Consider the following 18804-nt stretch of genomic DNA (forward strand, 5'->3'; position numbering starts at 1 on the left):
TGAATTTTGGCCTGATGACTTCTCTTAACTTCTGGGGGGTTTGATACCTATTTCCTCAGGATGAATTCCAAATTTATTCTTGGAAAAAGGTGATGTGGATCCACCTGTCAGCATTAAGCAGCACATTTGGTCTCACTCCTGACCACCCTCTCATTACAGATGAGGAGTATATCATAAATAGAGCCATCAGAAAGCCAGACCTAAAGGTAAGTAACATGAGTTTGGCTGATTCCAGAGAAATTTAATCTTTCCACTTAAAATATAAGGTTAAATTTAGACCCTCTACTGTGCTAACTCTCAATTGTCATTGTAAAATCTTATAAGTAACAAGAACTTTGAAGACAGAGTTCAGTTCAAATCTGATTTTCATCCTTTTAAACAGTGCAACCTTTGTTAAATTTCTTAACTCAGTTGACCCTGCTTCCTCATTTAAAAATAAAAATAATGAGCCGGGCGTGGTGGTGCACGCTTGTAATCCCCAGGCTTGGGAGGCGGAGACAGTAGGATCGCTCAGGTTCACATCCAGCCGTGCTGGCTTAAGAGATAAAAATATAAAATAGGTCTGGGAGTGTAGCCCAGAGGTAGAAGGGCTTCCAGGAACCCCAGTACCACCAAATAATAATAATAATAATAATAATAATAATAATAATAATAATATAATGTTTATCTCTAATATTAATTGGTGAAATTCAATAATTTAAGAAGTAAAAAGATCAATATAGTGCCAGGTATATAGTAGGTGCTCAATACATGTTAGTTCTTAATAGCATCAGTCCTTGTATTATATTATGTACAACAATGTTAATTTTACAGGAATTTGATCTCAAGGAGTTTGCTTGTGTCTGAAAAATGACCTTATTCTGAATTGTACCATTCAAACATGTATGAGTGACTCCCTTTCTGCCATATAAATAAGTGCTGCTTGGGTTATGACTAGTTAACATTCATATTAAAAACATTTTATGAGTGATTTCTCTTACATTTAACTATGCTTATAAGTTAGTTTTATGAGTTCAAGGTCAAGTTTATTCAAACAACAATAAGATTCAATTGCTGAGCAGTTTCTCTATTATCAATTGTCCTCACCCAGTTGTCTTAACAAAGTAAATAAAAACAAAAGAGCTCAAGCACTCCCAGGAGCAAAGGCCTCATCTGCTCTGTGGCCTTTCACCCGGAAGAGTGCTTGGCTCCCCATTCAACCTTAGGACAGAGTCTCAGAGTTTTATTCTTCTAAAATTTGGGCATCTTTAACTGTATTAAGAAGATAAGTGAAAAGTCAAAGGAAGAAATTCTCAAAGAAACAGAATGTGAGAAAGGGCCAAGGTCTTGAAGTGGAAAGTTTTGATGTCCAGGCTGGATGTCTTAATTTACCAGCTTAGCACAAGGGGAGTTATTGCTTCTCTGAATTTTTTTTAAATAAAATGAGTCATAATCCTTTCACTCCCTGTTTCTCAGGGCTGTTGTAAACCTAAAATGTGAAGGTGGATATTAAGGTGGTTAGAGAACTGCTATAAGCTATGTTCACAATGAAGTTCAAAACTTTCATTAAAGTTGGAAATGTCATGGGCTCAGCCATGGTGATATCAATGGGAATAATAATAATAATAACAACAATCTCAAGATTATATACATTTAGGACTCTTAATGGAGAGTTTGGAGACTGAGGTGAAGAACTATGTTAGGTTTTCAATGTAGGGTAGGAAGAGACGTGAAAGACCACTTTTTAAGGATTACATGCAAAATTGGAACCCATGCAAAACTGAAACCCACCTGAGGATTTTCTTACATATACCAACAAGAAATTCAGATTGAGAGTTGTGGGAAGAGGAAATTCTTCTGATTCCTGAACAGAAAGATGAAATTCACTCCCAAACATACTTGATTTCCTAGTTACTATTTCTTGATCTGCAGTTCCAGAAAAAGACGAATAAATTCCAATCCTTGCAAATATTCTGCTTCATATCCACCTTCCACCAGATTTCAGAAGCTCTGAAGTTGCTGAGGGAGGCTGATACACTCTAGGGAGGGATGCTTCTTTCTGGGGGAATCTCAAAGGTCTATGATGAAATCATACTTCACCTATATTTTGCTTGAGGTCAAATTTACCAGAAACTTCTTTTTTGTGTGGCACTGGGGTTCCTGGAAACCCTTCTATCTCCGGGCTACACTCCCAGACCTATTTTATACTTTTTTTTTTTAAACAGGGTCTCTTAAGCCAGCACAGTTGGCTTTGAAAATGCATGATCCTCCTGTCTCCTCCTCCCAAGCGTGGATTACAAGTGTGTGCCACCATGCCCAGCTACCAGAAACCTCTTTATTTTTCATCATTATTGCCCTAATTGGCAGATGTTTTATGTCTTATGTTTTATGACTCTCTCAGTTTGGTTGTAGTTTCATAGTTTCTGGAAGCAAGTTCTCTACCTGAAGCAGAGGGTTTCACATTCTAACCAGGTTTTCTTAAAACTTTTTTTTCTAAGACATATTTTCAAATTTATGTAATTAAAAAAGTAGGTATACCTCACTTTGTCCATCTTGAATCCTGATGTTAAGGAATTTTGATATTTTCTTTTGAGACTAGTTTGAGTCTTCTATTCATTGGAGACCCAACTTTGAAGCTACTTGGGCTGGAGTTAAGATTCCTGCTTCATGAGTGACATGAACTTCAGGTGCAAAGTGAAAATTCCTGTTTTCCCCACCACAGGATGATAAGAAAGACTAATGATTATGTGAGATAAGCTCTAAAATGCTCAGGAAATAGTAGCAGTGATTAGTGCTATTTGCAAAATTGCAGGAAATGCTAAATGGGAAGCTAAGTCGTGAGGCAAGAACTCGAGGTTCCAGAATGGTGGCTAACATGCCCAGAGCTCATCATCCCGTTCAAATACTCTTTCCTTCTCTTTATTTGCAGCTTACAAAGGAAGTATTATTTTGCCAGTAACAATAATTTGTTTTCCAACCAATCTCATTGAAATAAATTCATTGTGTAAAATTATTTTAAATATAACACTAAATACTCTTACTGGTTAACTATTATATATTTGTGTGCATATATCCAACACACTTATTCAGTAGTATTATGACTCATTTGAGATAATCTAGGTCTTGGAGCTTAGAGATTTAAACTGTATTTTTAGTTGACATGGTTTTATAAAGCCTTCATTCAATTATTTACTAAAAAATGTGTTGAGTACTTTTTATGTACCAGGTATATGCTCTTTCCAGTTTTAGAATTTCTCTATTGGATACACAGACTATAATTTTCATACATGTATTATATCTAAAGAAGAGCTGAAGTGGAACTTAGACATAATCTATTCAATTCCTTCAGTTTATTCATGAGGAAACTGAGGTGCAGGGGAATTTTGTTGAAGTTCCTCAAGGACACAAGTAGCAGAGTAACTATAAAAGGAGGTCTAGAACACTGATGCTCAACTTTGGCCATACATTAGAATTACCTGGGGAAATTTAAAAATATTTATGCCCATGATGCACTGGAGAAAAATTAGAGTTTCTAGACAGAGTGACTCAAAGAGCAGGAACTTATAAAGCTCCCCAGAAGTTTCCAGTGTGACACCTGGGGTTATAACTGTTGCTCCATAGCAATCTGAAAGCCTCACTATTTCTTCTTGTGTTTAATGAGATCACTAGTCCATGGAAGTTCTAATTTACATATAAAATTTCTTAAAGAAATCCAAAAAAGGCACATTTATTATAAACATCAATCCTTCTTTTCTTTTTCACTGGCAACATCCACAGAACCTCATTTCCTGGAACACATTTTCTTGGAATAACCTGTTCTCTCTCCCGGCTGCCAGCCTCATGTTCTTCAGCATCTTTTCTACAGGTTACTCCACAAACTGATTGCCTTTGAAATAAGGTCTCAATCGTCTCATTCTAGCATTTAAGGCTGATCATATCTAGTCTTAGTTTATCTTTCTGACTTAATTATCTTAATTAATTATCTTAATTATCTTTCTGACTTAATTCTTCATTTTCCAGTCAAATGAGCCACTGTCTTATTCCTCCTTAACTAACATGTGCACAATTCCTTTGAAATATCCACTTCTCATCTGAGCAAAATTCTCCTAACTTATCACTCCTCAGCTCAGATTTTGTCTCTCTGATGCCTTTTGCTGTCTGTCCTCTATTTCTACATCATTTTAAGACTTTATTAATTTATTATATTTTATTTCTTTGACATATACACTAGATTATATAACAATTTTATTTTTGAAATATATTTTCTTTTTTATTAGGTTATAAGGCAGTGGAATGCACAGACTGGGTTTTATTTATTCATATATTTATCTGTATGGTAGGCCCATGATACATGTCAATTGAATGATGCTTTCAAAAAGAACACCATTTGAATTGTAGGGAAGAATAGGATAAGTTAGAAAAAGATAAAAATTTTAAATAAGTATTTAAGGTTTTATATCTTTTCTTCCTCAAATGCTTATGTAGTCACTGAGTTGCTGTGTATTCTCCAGTCTTCAAACTAGATATTTTCTTAGTACTTTTCTTTTGCAGGTGAGATGCATAAAAGTGCAGAAAATAAGATATGTTTGGAATAATTTAGAAGGACAGTTCCAAAAAATTGGGTAAGTTGTTTTAGCAAGTGCATCCAAAGAAGAAAAACGCTATTGCAAAAAATATATTATTTCTAAAAATATTCTTCTCATTATTATTTTAGCTCTTTGGAGGACTGGCTCAGTTCTGCCAAGATACATCTAAAATTTGGATCGGGTCTAACAAGAGAAGAACAGGAGATTAGGTATCATGCATATTGTTGTCTGTATTAGCTCAAAAGAACTGTTAGCCAAAGAGAGCCCAGTAGGTATTTATCTTAATTAATATTAGAAATGTTGCAGTGCTCTATTTTAGCATTATTAAATTAAGGGCTTTCACATATGTTATCTCATACATTTTCAGAGCACCCTTGTGGGGGAAGTAGAACAAACATCATCACCATCCCAACATGAGAGATGTGAAATCTTACCCACTGAGAGAGGTTCAATGGCCTGAATAAGCTCACAGATGGGAAGAGATAGAGGTAGAACTAAGTCACTCTTCCAACTGTAGGTTTAGCACTGTTTCCACTCCACATAATATTTCTCATCAATGTTATCCAGTGATAAGACTGAGATAGGTTTGGTTATCACCAGGAAAAAATATATATATATATTATCATGATTATAAAATTAAATAGCCATTATGGAACATCAGAATAATGCCATGCAAGATGCTTAGCTCCACAGCTCTGTCTTAGTCAATATTCTCACAACTAAAATCAAACAACTGACCACACAATTTAGAGGAAGGAAGATTTATTTGTTCACAGTTTCATGGAGCTATTCTGGGTTTGGTCCATGTAGGGCCAGGCTCTGAAGCTCAGGGCATGTTGGCAGGAAACAGAGAGAGGGAGAGATCAAGGCTCTGCTCTCATATCATGGAGACCAGAAGCAAGAGAGCCAGCAAGCAAGGGGATTCAGAGACACAATCACAATCTCAAAAACCAGGGACTCACGGTCTTCAGCCACACCCTACTTGTCTAGGTTACCACCCCTTACAACCATCATGACTCAATTGCTTCAACTCAGAACATTAGTTCATGAGCTCTTCATGGGGCATTCTCTATCTCACCATGACGAGCTCCAACTCAATTACTAGGCAGAAAAGCAAGGGTAAGCCCTGGAATGTCAGGAGTCTGCATGGCTTTGAGCAAATATCTTCTCTCTGGGCCTTAGTTACCCAATCATTAAAAGGTAAGGACTCAATAAAGGCTTTACTGGTCTTATATTTCTATGATTCTTATACTTCCTCCTTTCCTCTTTCTAGCACCTCAAAGAGTCCTAGACCCTTTTATCATCAACCTTACCTGTGAGCTGGGTAGAGAGAAATACACCAAGTGATATATGTGTATGTGTTTGTATCACTTTGAATTTTGTTGTGAGGTATAACTACAATGCACCAATAAAAGTGTAAAAAAATGTGGAACCTTAGAACACACCATGCCACTATTTAATAAAAATCTGCATTTTAGTGAGATTATCCCAGTTGTATGTTTATGTTAAAGTTTGAGGAGCACTGCTCTAAAACATTCAGCCAAGTTATTTGATCTGAATGTCTATGTGGAAGGCACAGGGAGGGTAGTTACTGTTCTCAACAGCAAAATAATTCATAAAATGCCATTCCTCTGTATGATCAAAGAAACACATCTCTGAGTATTCAATTTGAGGGATGTAGAATTCTATATATTGAGCTATTTTTGAGAGCTCAGGAACCTTCCACTTCACTTACATTAAAATAAATTATGCAGCTTCCCAGGACTTCCTAATAGGAGTAAGAAAATAGGTGCAGTATTTTTTTTTATCTATAAAACTATTTCATCTTAATGATATTTCTGTTCCACTTCCATGGAACCAGAACTGGGGGTGGAGGAAGAGTTAAGAAAAGACTAAACCTGAAACTTAAACAAGACAATGGTAATTTAAATATTCAAATTACCATTTAGGGAAATAGACCTTGGGAAGAGTCTAGTTCCATAGAAGCAATATGATCATGATTATTTTTGCACCTAGGACCCCTCCTCTATTTATTTTGAGCAGGATGAGGATATCATATAACAAGGGAGGCTTACGTTGTTGATGCCAGAAATGAGAAAGAAAACGTGGATTTGACCTCTTTCTGAATGGGCAGTAAATGAGTTTCCTTTTCATTCTTAGTGACAGTGGTCTTTGATCTCTCCCTGTAGGAGGCTAATATGTGGGCCTAATACTATTGATGTTGAAATAACACCTATTTGGAAACTTCTCATCAAGGAGGTAATTTCTCTAGTATTTTATCTTCATGTTAAAAGAAAATAAAGAAGTTTTTAATCAGTAGGAGTGCTACTTGTTAATAACTAACTGTGATTAGGAGATGTTTTGTGTCAACTTAATGACTGAATATGATATTTCTTTTCTTCTTTTTACTATACCTCCTAGCCTGGTTAACTTTGTGAAACTAAAATTTTATATAGATAGATAGACAGATAGATAGATAGATAAAGTTTTTTTTAGAAAACCAATCCTTTTCTTAGGCAACATGTATTCTTCCTTCGACATCCAAAATTGTAGGGAGAAAAATAAACATCTGTTTAGCCTTATTAAGTTCTATTGATCTCAGTGTGTGTGTATGAGAGAAAGAAGGACTTGACTGACATTTACTAAGTTAAAAGTTTTTCTCTTGGTCTTTATGTAGACCTCATCTTTCAAGCCTTTACCATATAGCAGTACTCTGTATCTTACTGAGTACTCTACCTCCATTCCTTCTTGTCTTAAAAAATGGTTGTCACATTTTAGGTCATTTCTCCATATTTCCAGCAAGCTTTCAAGTATGAAAGAAAGCAAAAAAAAAAAAAAAAAACCAAAAAACAAAAAACAACAACAACAACAACAAAAAACTCTGTAGGAAGAGTTTTTCTGTGCTTTGTCTACAATCAGAGGCAAGGATTCCCATTTTGTTTCAGGGAATGTAGAATAGCTAGAGGAAATTTGAATAAGGGCACAAAATGCCTATAATGCAAGCAGGATTATAGCTGTTGGAATTAACATCTATTCTCTCCCACAGTGTTCTAGATGTTTTGGTGTAACTTATAACTTTCAGCTCAGCTCTCTGCTAGGGGAACATGTAGTCTTCAGCTCATCCATTAACATGAAGTTCTTTAATGGCTTCAAAGATGGCAGTTGCTATGTCATAGAGAATGAACCACAAGGAAGTATTTTGATTTTGTAAACCTGATCCAACACTTCACCTTTCTGAAGGCTACTACCTGTAAGCAGGAGATGGTAATATGCACTCTTTATACCACTACATGATGACACAGAAGTCACTATGCCACAAGCTACAAAGTGCAGCAGTGATTAACAGCGAGTGTCCTGGGGTCAGACTGCCTTGGTCTAAGTCTCAGCACTGTGACAGTCCCCTCTGTGTGCACCTTGGGAAAGTTTCTCAACATCTAAGGCTCAGTTTATCTTTACAACAGCGATAAGCAATAATTTCTGGTAAAGAAGGTGGTTATGGGAATGAAATGAACAAATTCAGGCAAAGTTGCTTAGCACAGCATCTGGTATGTGAAAATTGCTGAGCAAATATAATAATGACAATGACATATTGTGTGGGATGATTTATGTCACGGAGATGATCATGAAAACAAGTCAATGAATAGCTGTGTGTGAAGGCTAAATATCTCCCTTGTCTTTGTGTTTCTATGTCTGCCAACAGGTTTTAAATCCATTTTACATATTTCAACTCTTCAGTGTCTGTCTGTGGTTCAGTGAAGACTATAAGGAATACGCCTTTGCCATCATAATCATGTCCATCATCTCCATAGCTCTGACTGTTTATGATCTCCGAGAGGTGAGTTTTCCTATTACTCCTGTGGTCATAGAAAGGGAGCATTAGTGACTCCACTGAACTTTTATTAGAAAGGTGACTCATGGAATAGTCATTTCTCAGTCTATGTTAAATGAGGCTCAGTTTGTAAATATCTGACCCAAGAGCCTGTTAAACATATTTGTCCTTTGTTTCCCCTCATATCCCAAACCCTAGTCATTCTGGTGATTTTTATCGCTGATAGAAGTAGGGGAGTCCCTGTTTAATATGATTCCTTTGACCTTTATGTTTGGTCCATACTCATTTGTCAAAGCTCCAATACAACTCTGGCCCTTTTTTGTGCCTGCATCAGGGAATCTAAGGGCTATTGGGGGGAAAATCACATAAAACAGATTGGTTGATCGCACTATAAACCCATGAGAGCCAACCTCATCTGGACAAGTTCCCTACATATCTTTCATCGAAGTGCTCTCCCATTATCTAAACTTGAAGTTTCAAATCATGTATGGTTTCTGAGATGCTCACCCATTTCTCCAAATTCCACTTTTTCTCTAATTCAGCAGATAATCCTGCTACTCATTTCACAAAGATGACAGACGCCAACACAGGAGTTTGCTGAACTCCCCACTCTTCATTTCGTCAAATGGTCCATCTCTTTCAGCCTCTGCCTTCTCTGTCCTTAGTTCAGTGGAGGACATGCTTTCTGCACATGCCAAGATACCATCCTTTCTTGGGTGCAAGAAGCACTTTCTTGGGTGCTTATGTACTTCATGAATGACTCCTCTCTCCATCACCCCAGGTCTTCCCATCAGTGTTCAACATTCCTGAACTTCTTCCAACCTAAAGCAATCTTTTTCTTTATCTCTATTTGTATCTCTATCTCTATCTATCTCTATCTCTCTTGTGGGGACTGAACCCAAGAGGGATCTACCCTTGAGTTACACCCTCAATTCCATTTTATTTTGAGATACGTCTTCCTAAGTTACTGCATGCTAGCCTCAAACCTGTGATCAGACCCCAGAGTACTGGGATTATAGGTATGCACCACCTTGCCCAGTAGCAATTCTTTTTCTTGGCCATGCTTCTTCCTTCAGCTACTGCTGAATGTCTCATCTTTCTTTTACTGCAAAACTTGATTTTTTATTTTTTGGAACTGGGGATTGAACCCAGGGGAATTCTACCTCCAAGCTACACCCCCAGCCCAACTTTTTATTCTTTATTTGGAAACAAGGTCTCACTGCATTATGGAGAACCTTTCTATGTAGCTGAGGTGGCCTCAAAACCTCAATTCTCTTGTCTTAGCCTCCCAAGTACTGGGATTACAGGCATGCGCCACCACACCTGGCCCAAAATTTAAATCTTGAAGCCCACTTTCATCATTATCTATCTTCTGCTCACCTTTTACTCATGCTGACCTGGTTTCCTCTCTCATGACTCTATTTAAACAACTCTTATGGTTGCCACTACAATCCTAAAGCCCATAGTTTAAAAGTCAATATATATTTAAAAATTCTCTATCATATCTATCAATCTATCTACCTATCTATCATCTATATTGCACACAGGAAGTTTATTTTAGAATGCTTTCAACAATACTACCCATGAATGAGTGAGGAAAAGAGGAGAGAGTGAGTGAGCGAGCAGGGTGAGAGAGGAACTGAACTGTGCTGAAACTGCAGCACAGGCCGAGGCTAATTCCAAATCTAGAAATGGAAATCAGAGTGCAGGTCTTTGCACACCATCTTGAAGAGTTATCTGGTGCAGCTCCCTGTGTGGGAGAGGTTGCAACCTTGGGCAAGACAGTTCTCTAAAGCTAAGAGCAATTTATAAAAGGGACTTATCTGTGAGCAGCCAGCAGTCCACATTCCCAGCAGCTGCTCAGACCTGGAAGGGGTATCTGGGAGGCAAACCTCTGAAGTAGTCATCTTTAAGGGAATATTTTTAAATTAACTAGTTTCTCCTCTTAATACAGGGGAACTCTATGGGAATGAGAAAAATAAATGTCAAATACAGCCAAAAATGTGAATGAAAATTAAGGATGAAACTTTCTAGTGTCCAGCTCTTTTTTGGAGACACTGGAAAGTTTGAAGTGTTCAGCTCACCTTTTAAGAGGCATCTCCAGGGACTGAGTGCTCTGTGTGCTTTTAGCAATATTAAATTTATATGCATTCATGCACTTTAAAGTATGATGTACCTTATAGGCACTATTCTGCATTCAAGTTTTTTGGCCAATAGATCTTACTATCTTTTTATATATGCACAATATATATATATATATATATATATATATAAACTTTATATATATATTATATTTAGTTCTACCATAATCTTTTAAGCAGTCTAATATTGATAGCTACTTAGGTTGTTCCTAGTCTTTTGCTACTTAAACAATACTGCAATAGAATCCTTGCACATATGCACATCAACATCTATATGTGTGTATACAGATATTACATATATAAAATACAAACACATGCAATTTATATTACATATAAACATGAATATATCAAGTTTATATATTTTACATATCTATATTGATATAGAAATATAAATTTTCTGCAATTGGAATGACTTAGCTGTAAGCTAGGTGCACTATTTTAATACATTGTGAAAATGCCTTAAAAATAATACCAATTTACATTCCTTCAAAAGGTAAATGTTTTCCTCATCTTTGCAGATATAAGTGAAACAGAATTCCCTAATTTCAACAGCTTGTTTTCCACTATGAGTTAAGCATATCTCCATGTTTTAAGTTATTTGTACATTTACTGTGCCTTATTTGTGTCCTTTGTCCAGATTTGCTTCCTGACATCATGGTCCCCTGCTTTTTACTCATCTTTCTTTCACTAAAATTCTTCAGTGTAGTTGACGCAGTTTGCCACCACATTCTTTCTGAAGTGCTCTTCCTTTCATCTTCAGTGACCACACTCTCCATCTTCTCAACTTTCTCTTTTCCATTCTCCTCCCCTTTCTAATTTTGAGGCAGAGTCTTGCTAATGTTGCCTAGGCTGGCTCTGATCCTCTGGGCTCAATTCATCTTCCTGGCCCAGACTCCCGAGTGGCTGGGATTACAGGTATGCATCATCACATCTGGCTTTCTGTTCTCTTTTGATAGCTCATCCTTTTCCACCTGGCCTCAAAATTGAAATAATGTGAGAATGCATATAGTTTAAAGGTGTCATCGTCTGCTTCCTCTATACTTACCAACTTCTTTTATTAGTTTCTTATATATTCTTTCAAAAAAAATGTTAGACTAAGCAAAAACAAACAAGTATTTTTTTCTTATGCAAGTTGTAACATAATTATTTAATTTTATACCTAGGTATTCTAAAAATTATTGCTAGTATGTCTTGAGGCTCTTTGTATGTGAGTACATGATAGATTTTTTATTTTTATAGCTACCTATAAAATCAATGACTTCTTAAAATTTACATATTCATCTGAATTCCAAATATCACTTTTAAGTTCCAGACTCAGACCCAACACCCAACTTAACATCCTTACCTTTACATCCAAAAAATATCCGAAATTCAACACATTTGACAGAATTCAAGAACTGTCCCCTAAATGTGCTCTTTAGGCTAAGCTGACTTGTTGAAATACACCACTGACCAGTTACACAAGCCTGAATCTGGTTTTCACTCCTGAAACTTTCTTTTCCTTCCTTCTCAATCATGCATTGGGTCCTACTGGTTTTCCCTTCTAAATATCTCTTGACATCATTCACTTCTTTCTATCCTACAACTATTTTGGTTCAAGTTACCATTATCTCTTATCTGCTCATCTCTTCCCATCTGATGTCCACGTGTCCATCCTTGCCTTCCTCTAACCTGCTTTCCTTGCCTCAGGCTCAGCCGGGCTTTAAAATGCCAACCAGAACATGATTGTCCTGGATTCTTTCTGCAAAAGTGATTCAAAGTATTTCCATTGCTCCTCTCACAAAACACATCTAAATGTCATGATGGTCTTTAAGAATTTACCTCAGAAGTCCTCAAACTTCTTACTTTCTGAATCTCTCACATTCTTTTTAAAGAATTGGTGCATTATAATTATACAAAATGGTGAAATCCTATAGGATATACTAATACACGCACAAGTCATAAATTGGTCATTTTCATTGCGCAGTATCTCCTTTATATTGTGAAGAATCACTGGGGATCTCAAAGAGTTTTTGTTTTTATAGATTTTATTTATTGATATTTATTATATTAGAAATTAAAACTAACAAAATATTAATTCATTTAAACTAAAATATTGCCTTATAATATGTTACTATAAATATATATTTAGGACCAATAAGTATATGTTTTGAAATAGAAACAATTTAATGAGACAAATGGCATTCTTTTGCACTTTTGCAAATCGCTTTAATGTTTGGCTTAACTGCTTCTGCATTCAACCTCTTGTGATATTACACATTCTTTGGTCTCTGGAAAACTCCACTGTACGCTTGTGAAAGACCGAGATTATAAAAGGCAATGATGCTTTTCATGAGAATAGTTTCAACTTCTCAGGACCTGTGGGAAATTCTTGAAGACCCCAAGGCAGCTGGGATCCCTCAAAGAGGACCCCGGCTCCTGCTGTATTTGTAACTGATGCTCTTGAACTGACCTTGCACTTGTTCTCGCTCATTTCTCCTGCCTTAATCCCCCAGCCTCTTTCTGATTTCTAGCTGCACTAGTCTGTTTCCTCTTTTCTGGAGCCAGAGGACTTTTGGACATGCCAACGGGAACTATTCTTGCTCTTCTCTGCGATTTTCCCTCATCCCCTTTGCCTGGATGACCCTTGCTTACATCTTAGCTTCAATGTTACTTCCTCTTGTATTCAAGACATCCTTTGATTCCCTTTGTTGTACATTCTCCAAAAACTTACTTCCATTCTTATTCATTATAATTATATATTTATGCATGTGATTATTTGATTAGAATATATTTCTCTCAGTAGGTTGTACATTTCTTGATGGTAAGAACCATTTCTCTGTATTACCTTTCTGTCCAACTTCTTAGCATAGCGTTTAGCATATTAAAGGTTGCTCAATACATGTGAATGAGTGAATGTACAAATGAAAGAGCAAATTAGTAGCAGAATATACTTTGACCTTAATCTATTCTGTTAACCAGTCACTCCCAGCACATAATTACCAGATTTGTAAATAATTAAAAAACATGAGATCTCGGGAATGTTTTAAATGACAATCATTGGCATAAAAATGAATTCATTAAGTGGTTTGAAACTATATACCTTCAGAATTAGGTAGAAGGTCTTTCATACACTAGTTCCGTAATAAATGTGGCATCAAATACAACTTTATTTTTATTTTGTCTTCTCCTATTCATTCACTCTCAATGTCCCATATATTTTATATATTAGAATCACAGCTGGGTGTGGTGGCGCACGCTTGTAATCTCAGCATTTGGGAGGCTGAGATAGGAGGATCATGGTTTGCAGCCAGCCTCAGCTACTTAGTGAGGCCATTTCAAAATAGAGAATAAAATATAGGGCTGGGGGTATAGCTTGGAGGTAGAATGCCCCTGGGTTTCATCTCCAGTACTGAAAAAAAAAAAAAAAGAATCACAAATAGTGCAAGGAAACAACAGGAACCATTAAACTCCTTATAAAGATATAAATCAGAAACTCTAATATGAAATTCCTTAAGTTCCAAAGCTGAAATAATGCTTAATTTTTCAAGCTATTTAGGTATAAACATGTATTAAAAATAAATGCTCCTGAATTTACCTATGTGTTTAAAGAACTGCACACAAGTTTATGGTTTTCCAAAACTCTTTTGAATGGAAAAAGAATACTGGAAACTTTTTTTCTGCTAAAGAACACGTAGTTCTTATTGTTGGGCAATGATCCTTTTTGGTGGAGTACGAGGCTACTCAGTCTTGTTTACACCAGGACATTCATTTGGCAGTGAGACAGTAACTGCTCTTTACAGAAGACTAACACCTTATTGGGTAATACCTGGGTCCTCTATGCATACTGATAATCTTTTCCCATTTTTCCTTCCTTTTTTTAGCAATCTGTAAAACTCCACCACCTAGTTGAGTCACATAATAGCATTACAGTCTCTGTATGTGAGAGAAACGGTAAGTTTCATCATTTTAGAGGTAGGTGTTATAAAAAAAGACTAGAATTTGTATTTCTGATTGTTTGCTACTCAAATCTTTATATACATCTTTCTTTTATACTTGTTTATAGGGAAGAGGAGCCTGAGGTATTTTCACCTTAGGAAAAATCCTCCCACTCTATTGAGGTAGAATTAACTTATGATAAACTGAACATGTTTACAGTGTACAATTTGATAAGTGCTGACATAAGTATATGCTCACAAAATCATCAATACCATCAAGATAATAATCACTCACCCCAATACTCAGGTAGTCTCATCTTCTTTTCTATTACTGTAGATTAACTTCCATGTTTAGAACTTTATATAAATGGCATTGTAGAGTATGCAGTTTTTCATTTGTGATATATTTTGGGTTGATTTTTTCCCCTTTTTTATGGTACTGGGGATTGAACCCAGGCTCATTCTACCTCCGAGCTACACCCCTACCCTAATTTTTATTTTTTATTTTGAAACACGGTCTCACTGGGTTGCAGAGGGCCTCACTAAGTAGCTGAGGCTGTCCAAGAACCAAAATCCTCCTGTCTCAGGCTCCTAAATGCTTGAATTGCAAGTGTGTGCCACCATGCCTGGCTTGGGTTGATTTTTTAATGCTCATAATTATTTTGAAATTTGTCCGTTTTTAAGTATGTCCGTAGTTCGTTCATTTTTATTCCTGAGCGTATACTGGTATATGGAAGCACCAGTTTGTCCATCATATACTTGTTGATGAATATATATATATATATATATATATATATATATATATATGTATAATTTAGGACTATTACAAATAATGCTGTTATGGACATTTCAGTATTTGTCTTTCTGAGGGTATGCACTCTCTTATTTGGGGAAAGCACCTACCTGTAGAAGAGCTAGATATTTAAGAAGTTGCTAAATTGTTTTCCAGAGTGCTTGCATCATTTTACAGGCCCACCAGCAGTGTGCGAGAGTTCCAGTTGCCCCGCATTCTTACTAACACTTGGCATCATCTACCTTTTTAATCTTAGTCACTTTCATGTGTGAAGTACCTCATTATTGTTTTAGTTGGCATTTCCTTATTGACTAATGGTCTTGAACATTTTTCCATTTCACACTTATGTATCTTTTTTTGGTAAAGTATCCATTTAAATCTCTTATTATATTGTTTCCTGATTATTCAATTTAAGAGTTTTTCTATATTCTGGGTACAAATCTGTCATCAGATATGATTCAAAAGTATTTTCTCTTGGCCTATGACATCTTCTCTTGCCAGCATCATTCAAGAGGCAGGTGTTTTTTTTTTTAACCCTTTTCTCATTTATTTAGGGGATATTGACTGGTGATGTTTGAGGTGTTAGCATTGTCACGGAGTTGTTGTGTTCTTTCATGCTTTGAAATTTACCACTAGAAAAAATTCTATTAAATATTGATCATCATATACATTTCTGTTACATTAACATTAGAGACAAGTTCTGTTTAGAAATAAACCCAAGAATGATTTTTTTTTTTTTTTTTGCTGTACTGGGGATGGAACCCAGGGACATTCTACCTCCAAGCTACCCACTAAGCTTCACCTTTTATTCCTTATTTTGAACAGGGTCTCACTGAGTTGCAGAGGGCCTCACTAAGTAGCTGAAGCTGTCCGCTAACCGCAATCCTCCTGTCTCAGCCCTCCGAATGCTAGGATTACAAGTGTGCGCTGCCACGCCTGGCTCCCAAGAATGACTTTTTTTTTGGTGGTACTAGGGGTGGAACCCAGAGGCTTTCTACCTCCGGGCTATACTCCCAGACCTTTTTTATATTTTATTTGGAAACAGGGTCTCACTAAGTTGCTGAGAGCCTCACTAAGTAGCTGAGGCTGGCTTCAAACCCGTGTGATCCTCCTGTCTCAGCCTCCCAGTGTGGGGATTACCCTAAGAATGACTTTTATATGGAATGTTCACATTGAAAACCATTCAGATTTGCTTCAGCCTGAAAAAGTGTGTTTATGTGAAAGTGACCTATACTTTTTTCTAAATGGTTTATTAATATTTTAAGTTTATAAACTTAAAGTCTTGTCTATCAATATTTTCTTTTGTGGTTCCAACTTTTTTGGCTCATAATGTTTATTTTATTTTATTTTATTTTTATTGGTGCATTATATTCATACATCATATTGGGGTAAAAAACTTGTGTGTAGAGACATACACACATCACCGATTTAACCCCTACCCAATTTCCACCCCATTCCCTCCCCTTCCCTCCCTCCCTTACTCGGCTTAGTGGTTGACTTCGATATGTTTAAGTACATTGTGTGTTTTAGAGACTTTCCTCTTCCTCCCTCCTTTCTCCTCCTTTAGGTTGTCTTGTTTGCTCCTCCATAGGGTTTTCTTTTTCATCTAGAGTTCCTCCTATGACCCAATTCTCCCTAACTCTCACATATTAGGGAAAGCATCTGATTTCTTATTTTTTGTGACTGACTAATCTCACTTAGCATAATGTCCTCCAGTTCCATCCATTTCCCTGAAAATGATGTAATTGAGTTTTTTTTTATGGTTGAGTAAAATTCCATTGTGTACATATTCCACAGTTTTGTAATCCATTCATTTGTTGATGGATATCTTGGCTGGTTCTATAGTTTGGCTATGGTGAATTGTGCAGCTATAAGCATAGATACAAATGCATTAGTTTGGTAGTTTGGTTTCCTTTCTTTTGGGTAGATACCCAGAAGTGGTATTGCTGGATCAAACGGTAGATTTGTTCCCATTCTTCTGAGGATTCTCCATACTGTTTTCCTAAGTGGTTGCACTAATTTGCAATCTCACCAATGTTTTAGAGTTCCCACTTATCCACATCCTCACCAGCATTTGTTGTTGTTTGTGTTTAAAATAATTGCCATTCTAGTTGGAGTTAGGTGAAATCTCAGGGTAGTTTTGATTTGCATCTCTCTGATTGCCAGTGATGTTGAGCATTTTTTCATGCATTTATTGGCCATTTGAATTTCTTCTTTTGTGAAGTGTCTATTTAGAGAATTCCCCCTAAAAAACAGGAACGAGACAAGGCCATTATCACCACTTCTCTTCAATATAGTACTTGAGACTCTAGCCAGAGCAATAAGGCAAGAAAAGGAAATCAAAGGAGTACAAATAGGAAAAGAAGAACTCAAACTTTCACTATTTGTAGATGACATGATACTATATTTAGAAAACCCAACAAACTCAACAAAAAGGCTTATAGACCTGATCAACAAATTCAGCAAAGTATCTGGATACAAAATCAACCTTAAAAAATCAGAAGCTTTCCTGTACACCAACCATAAATCCACTGAAAAAGAAATTCAGAAAACGCTTCCACTCAGGATCTCCCACAAAAAATAAAATACTTAGGAATAAATTTGACCAAGGAGGTAAAAGATCTCTACAAAGAAAAGTATAAAACACTGAAAAAAGAAATTGAAGAAGATCTTAGAAGATGGAAGGATCTTCCATGTTCATGGATTGGCAGAATAAATATCATTAAAATGGCCATCCTTCCAAAAGTGAGCTACAGATTTAACGCAATGCCCATTAAACGACCAAGAAAGATCATTTCTCACAGACAGAAAAATCAGTTCTTAAATTTATCTGGAATAACAAAAAGCCCAGAATAGCCAAGGTAGTTTTCAGCAACAAAAACCATACTGGAGGAATCACAATACTTGACTTTAAACTATACTACAAAGCCATTGTAATAAAAACAGCATGGTACTGGCAAAAAAAACAGATACATAGACCAATGGAGTAGAATAGAAGACCCAGAAATAAGTCCACACACTTTCAGCCAATTGATTTTTGACAAAGGGGCCAAAAACATACACTGGAAAAAGACAGTCTCTTCAACAAATGGTGTTGGCAAAACTGGTTAACCATATGCAGAAAATTGGAAATTAATCCCACTTTCTCACCCTGCACAAAAGTCAACTCAAGATGCATCAAAGACTTGGAAATCAAACCAGAGACTTTGAAGCTACTTGAAGAGGGCATAGGTCCAACACTGCAACACATAGGCACAGATAAACACTTTCTCAACAAGACCCCAAAGGTACAACCAATTAAAAGGAGAATCAATTCATGGGATTGCATGAAACTGAAGAGCTTCTGTTCAGCAAAGAAAACTGTCAAGAACCTCAATCGAGAGCCAAGAGAATGGGAGAAGATTTTTGCCACCTACCCCTCCAATAGAGGACTAATATCTAGAATATAAAGAAAACTCAAGAAACTCAACACTAAGAAAACAAAGCATCCAACTTTTGATATCATAGATAAGACATCATTGCCTAATCCAACCTTAGCAAGATTTTCTATGTTATTTTC

The 18804-nt window shown here is 36.3% G+C and overlaps 1 protein-coding gene across 2 annotated transcripts in view; it reads left to right on the top strand.

The window, feature by feature from the left end:
- ATP13A4 (ATPase 13A4) overlaps positions 1–18804 on the top strand; it is a gene marked incomplete at both ends in the record, with an annotated part of 172667 nt that overhangs the window by 78987 nt on the left and 74876 nt on the right. For both annotated transcript variants that reach the window (XM_080695812.1, XM_080695813.1), the window contains 6 exons: positions 60–206; positions 4531–4601; positions 4694–4774; positions 6755–6824; positions 8266–8400; positions 14399–14468. In XM_080695812.1, the coding sequence (XP_080551938.1) occupies positions 60–206; positions 4531–4601; positions 4694–4774; positions 6755–6824; positions 8266–8400; positions 14399–14468 (574 nt within the window). The remainder of the gene's footprint in view (positions 1–59; positions 207–4530; positions 4602–4693; positions 4775–6754; positions 6825–8265; positions 8401–14398; positions 14469–18804) is intronic.

Source organism: Muscardinus avellanarius (genome assembly GCF_963383645.1).
Source record: "Muscardinus avellanarius genome assembly, chromosome: 5".
Lineage (NCBI taxonomy): Eukaryota > Metazoa > Chordata > Mammalia > Rodentia > Gliridae > Muscardinus > Muscardinus avellanarius.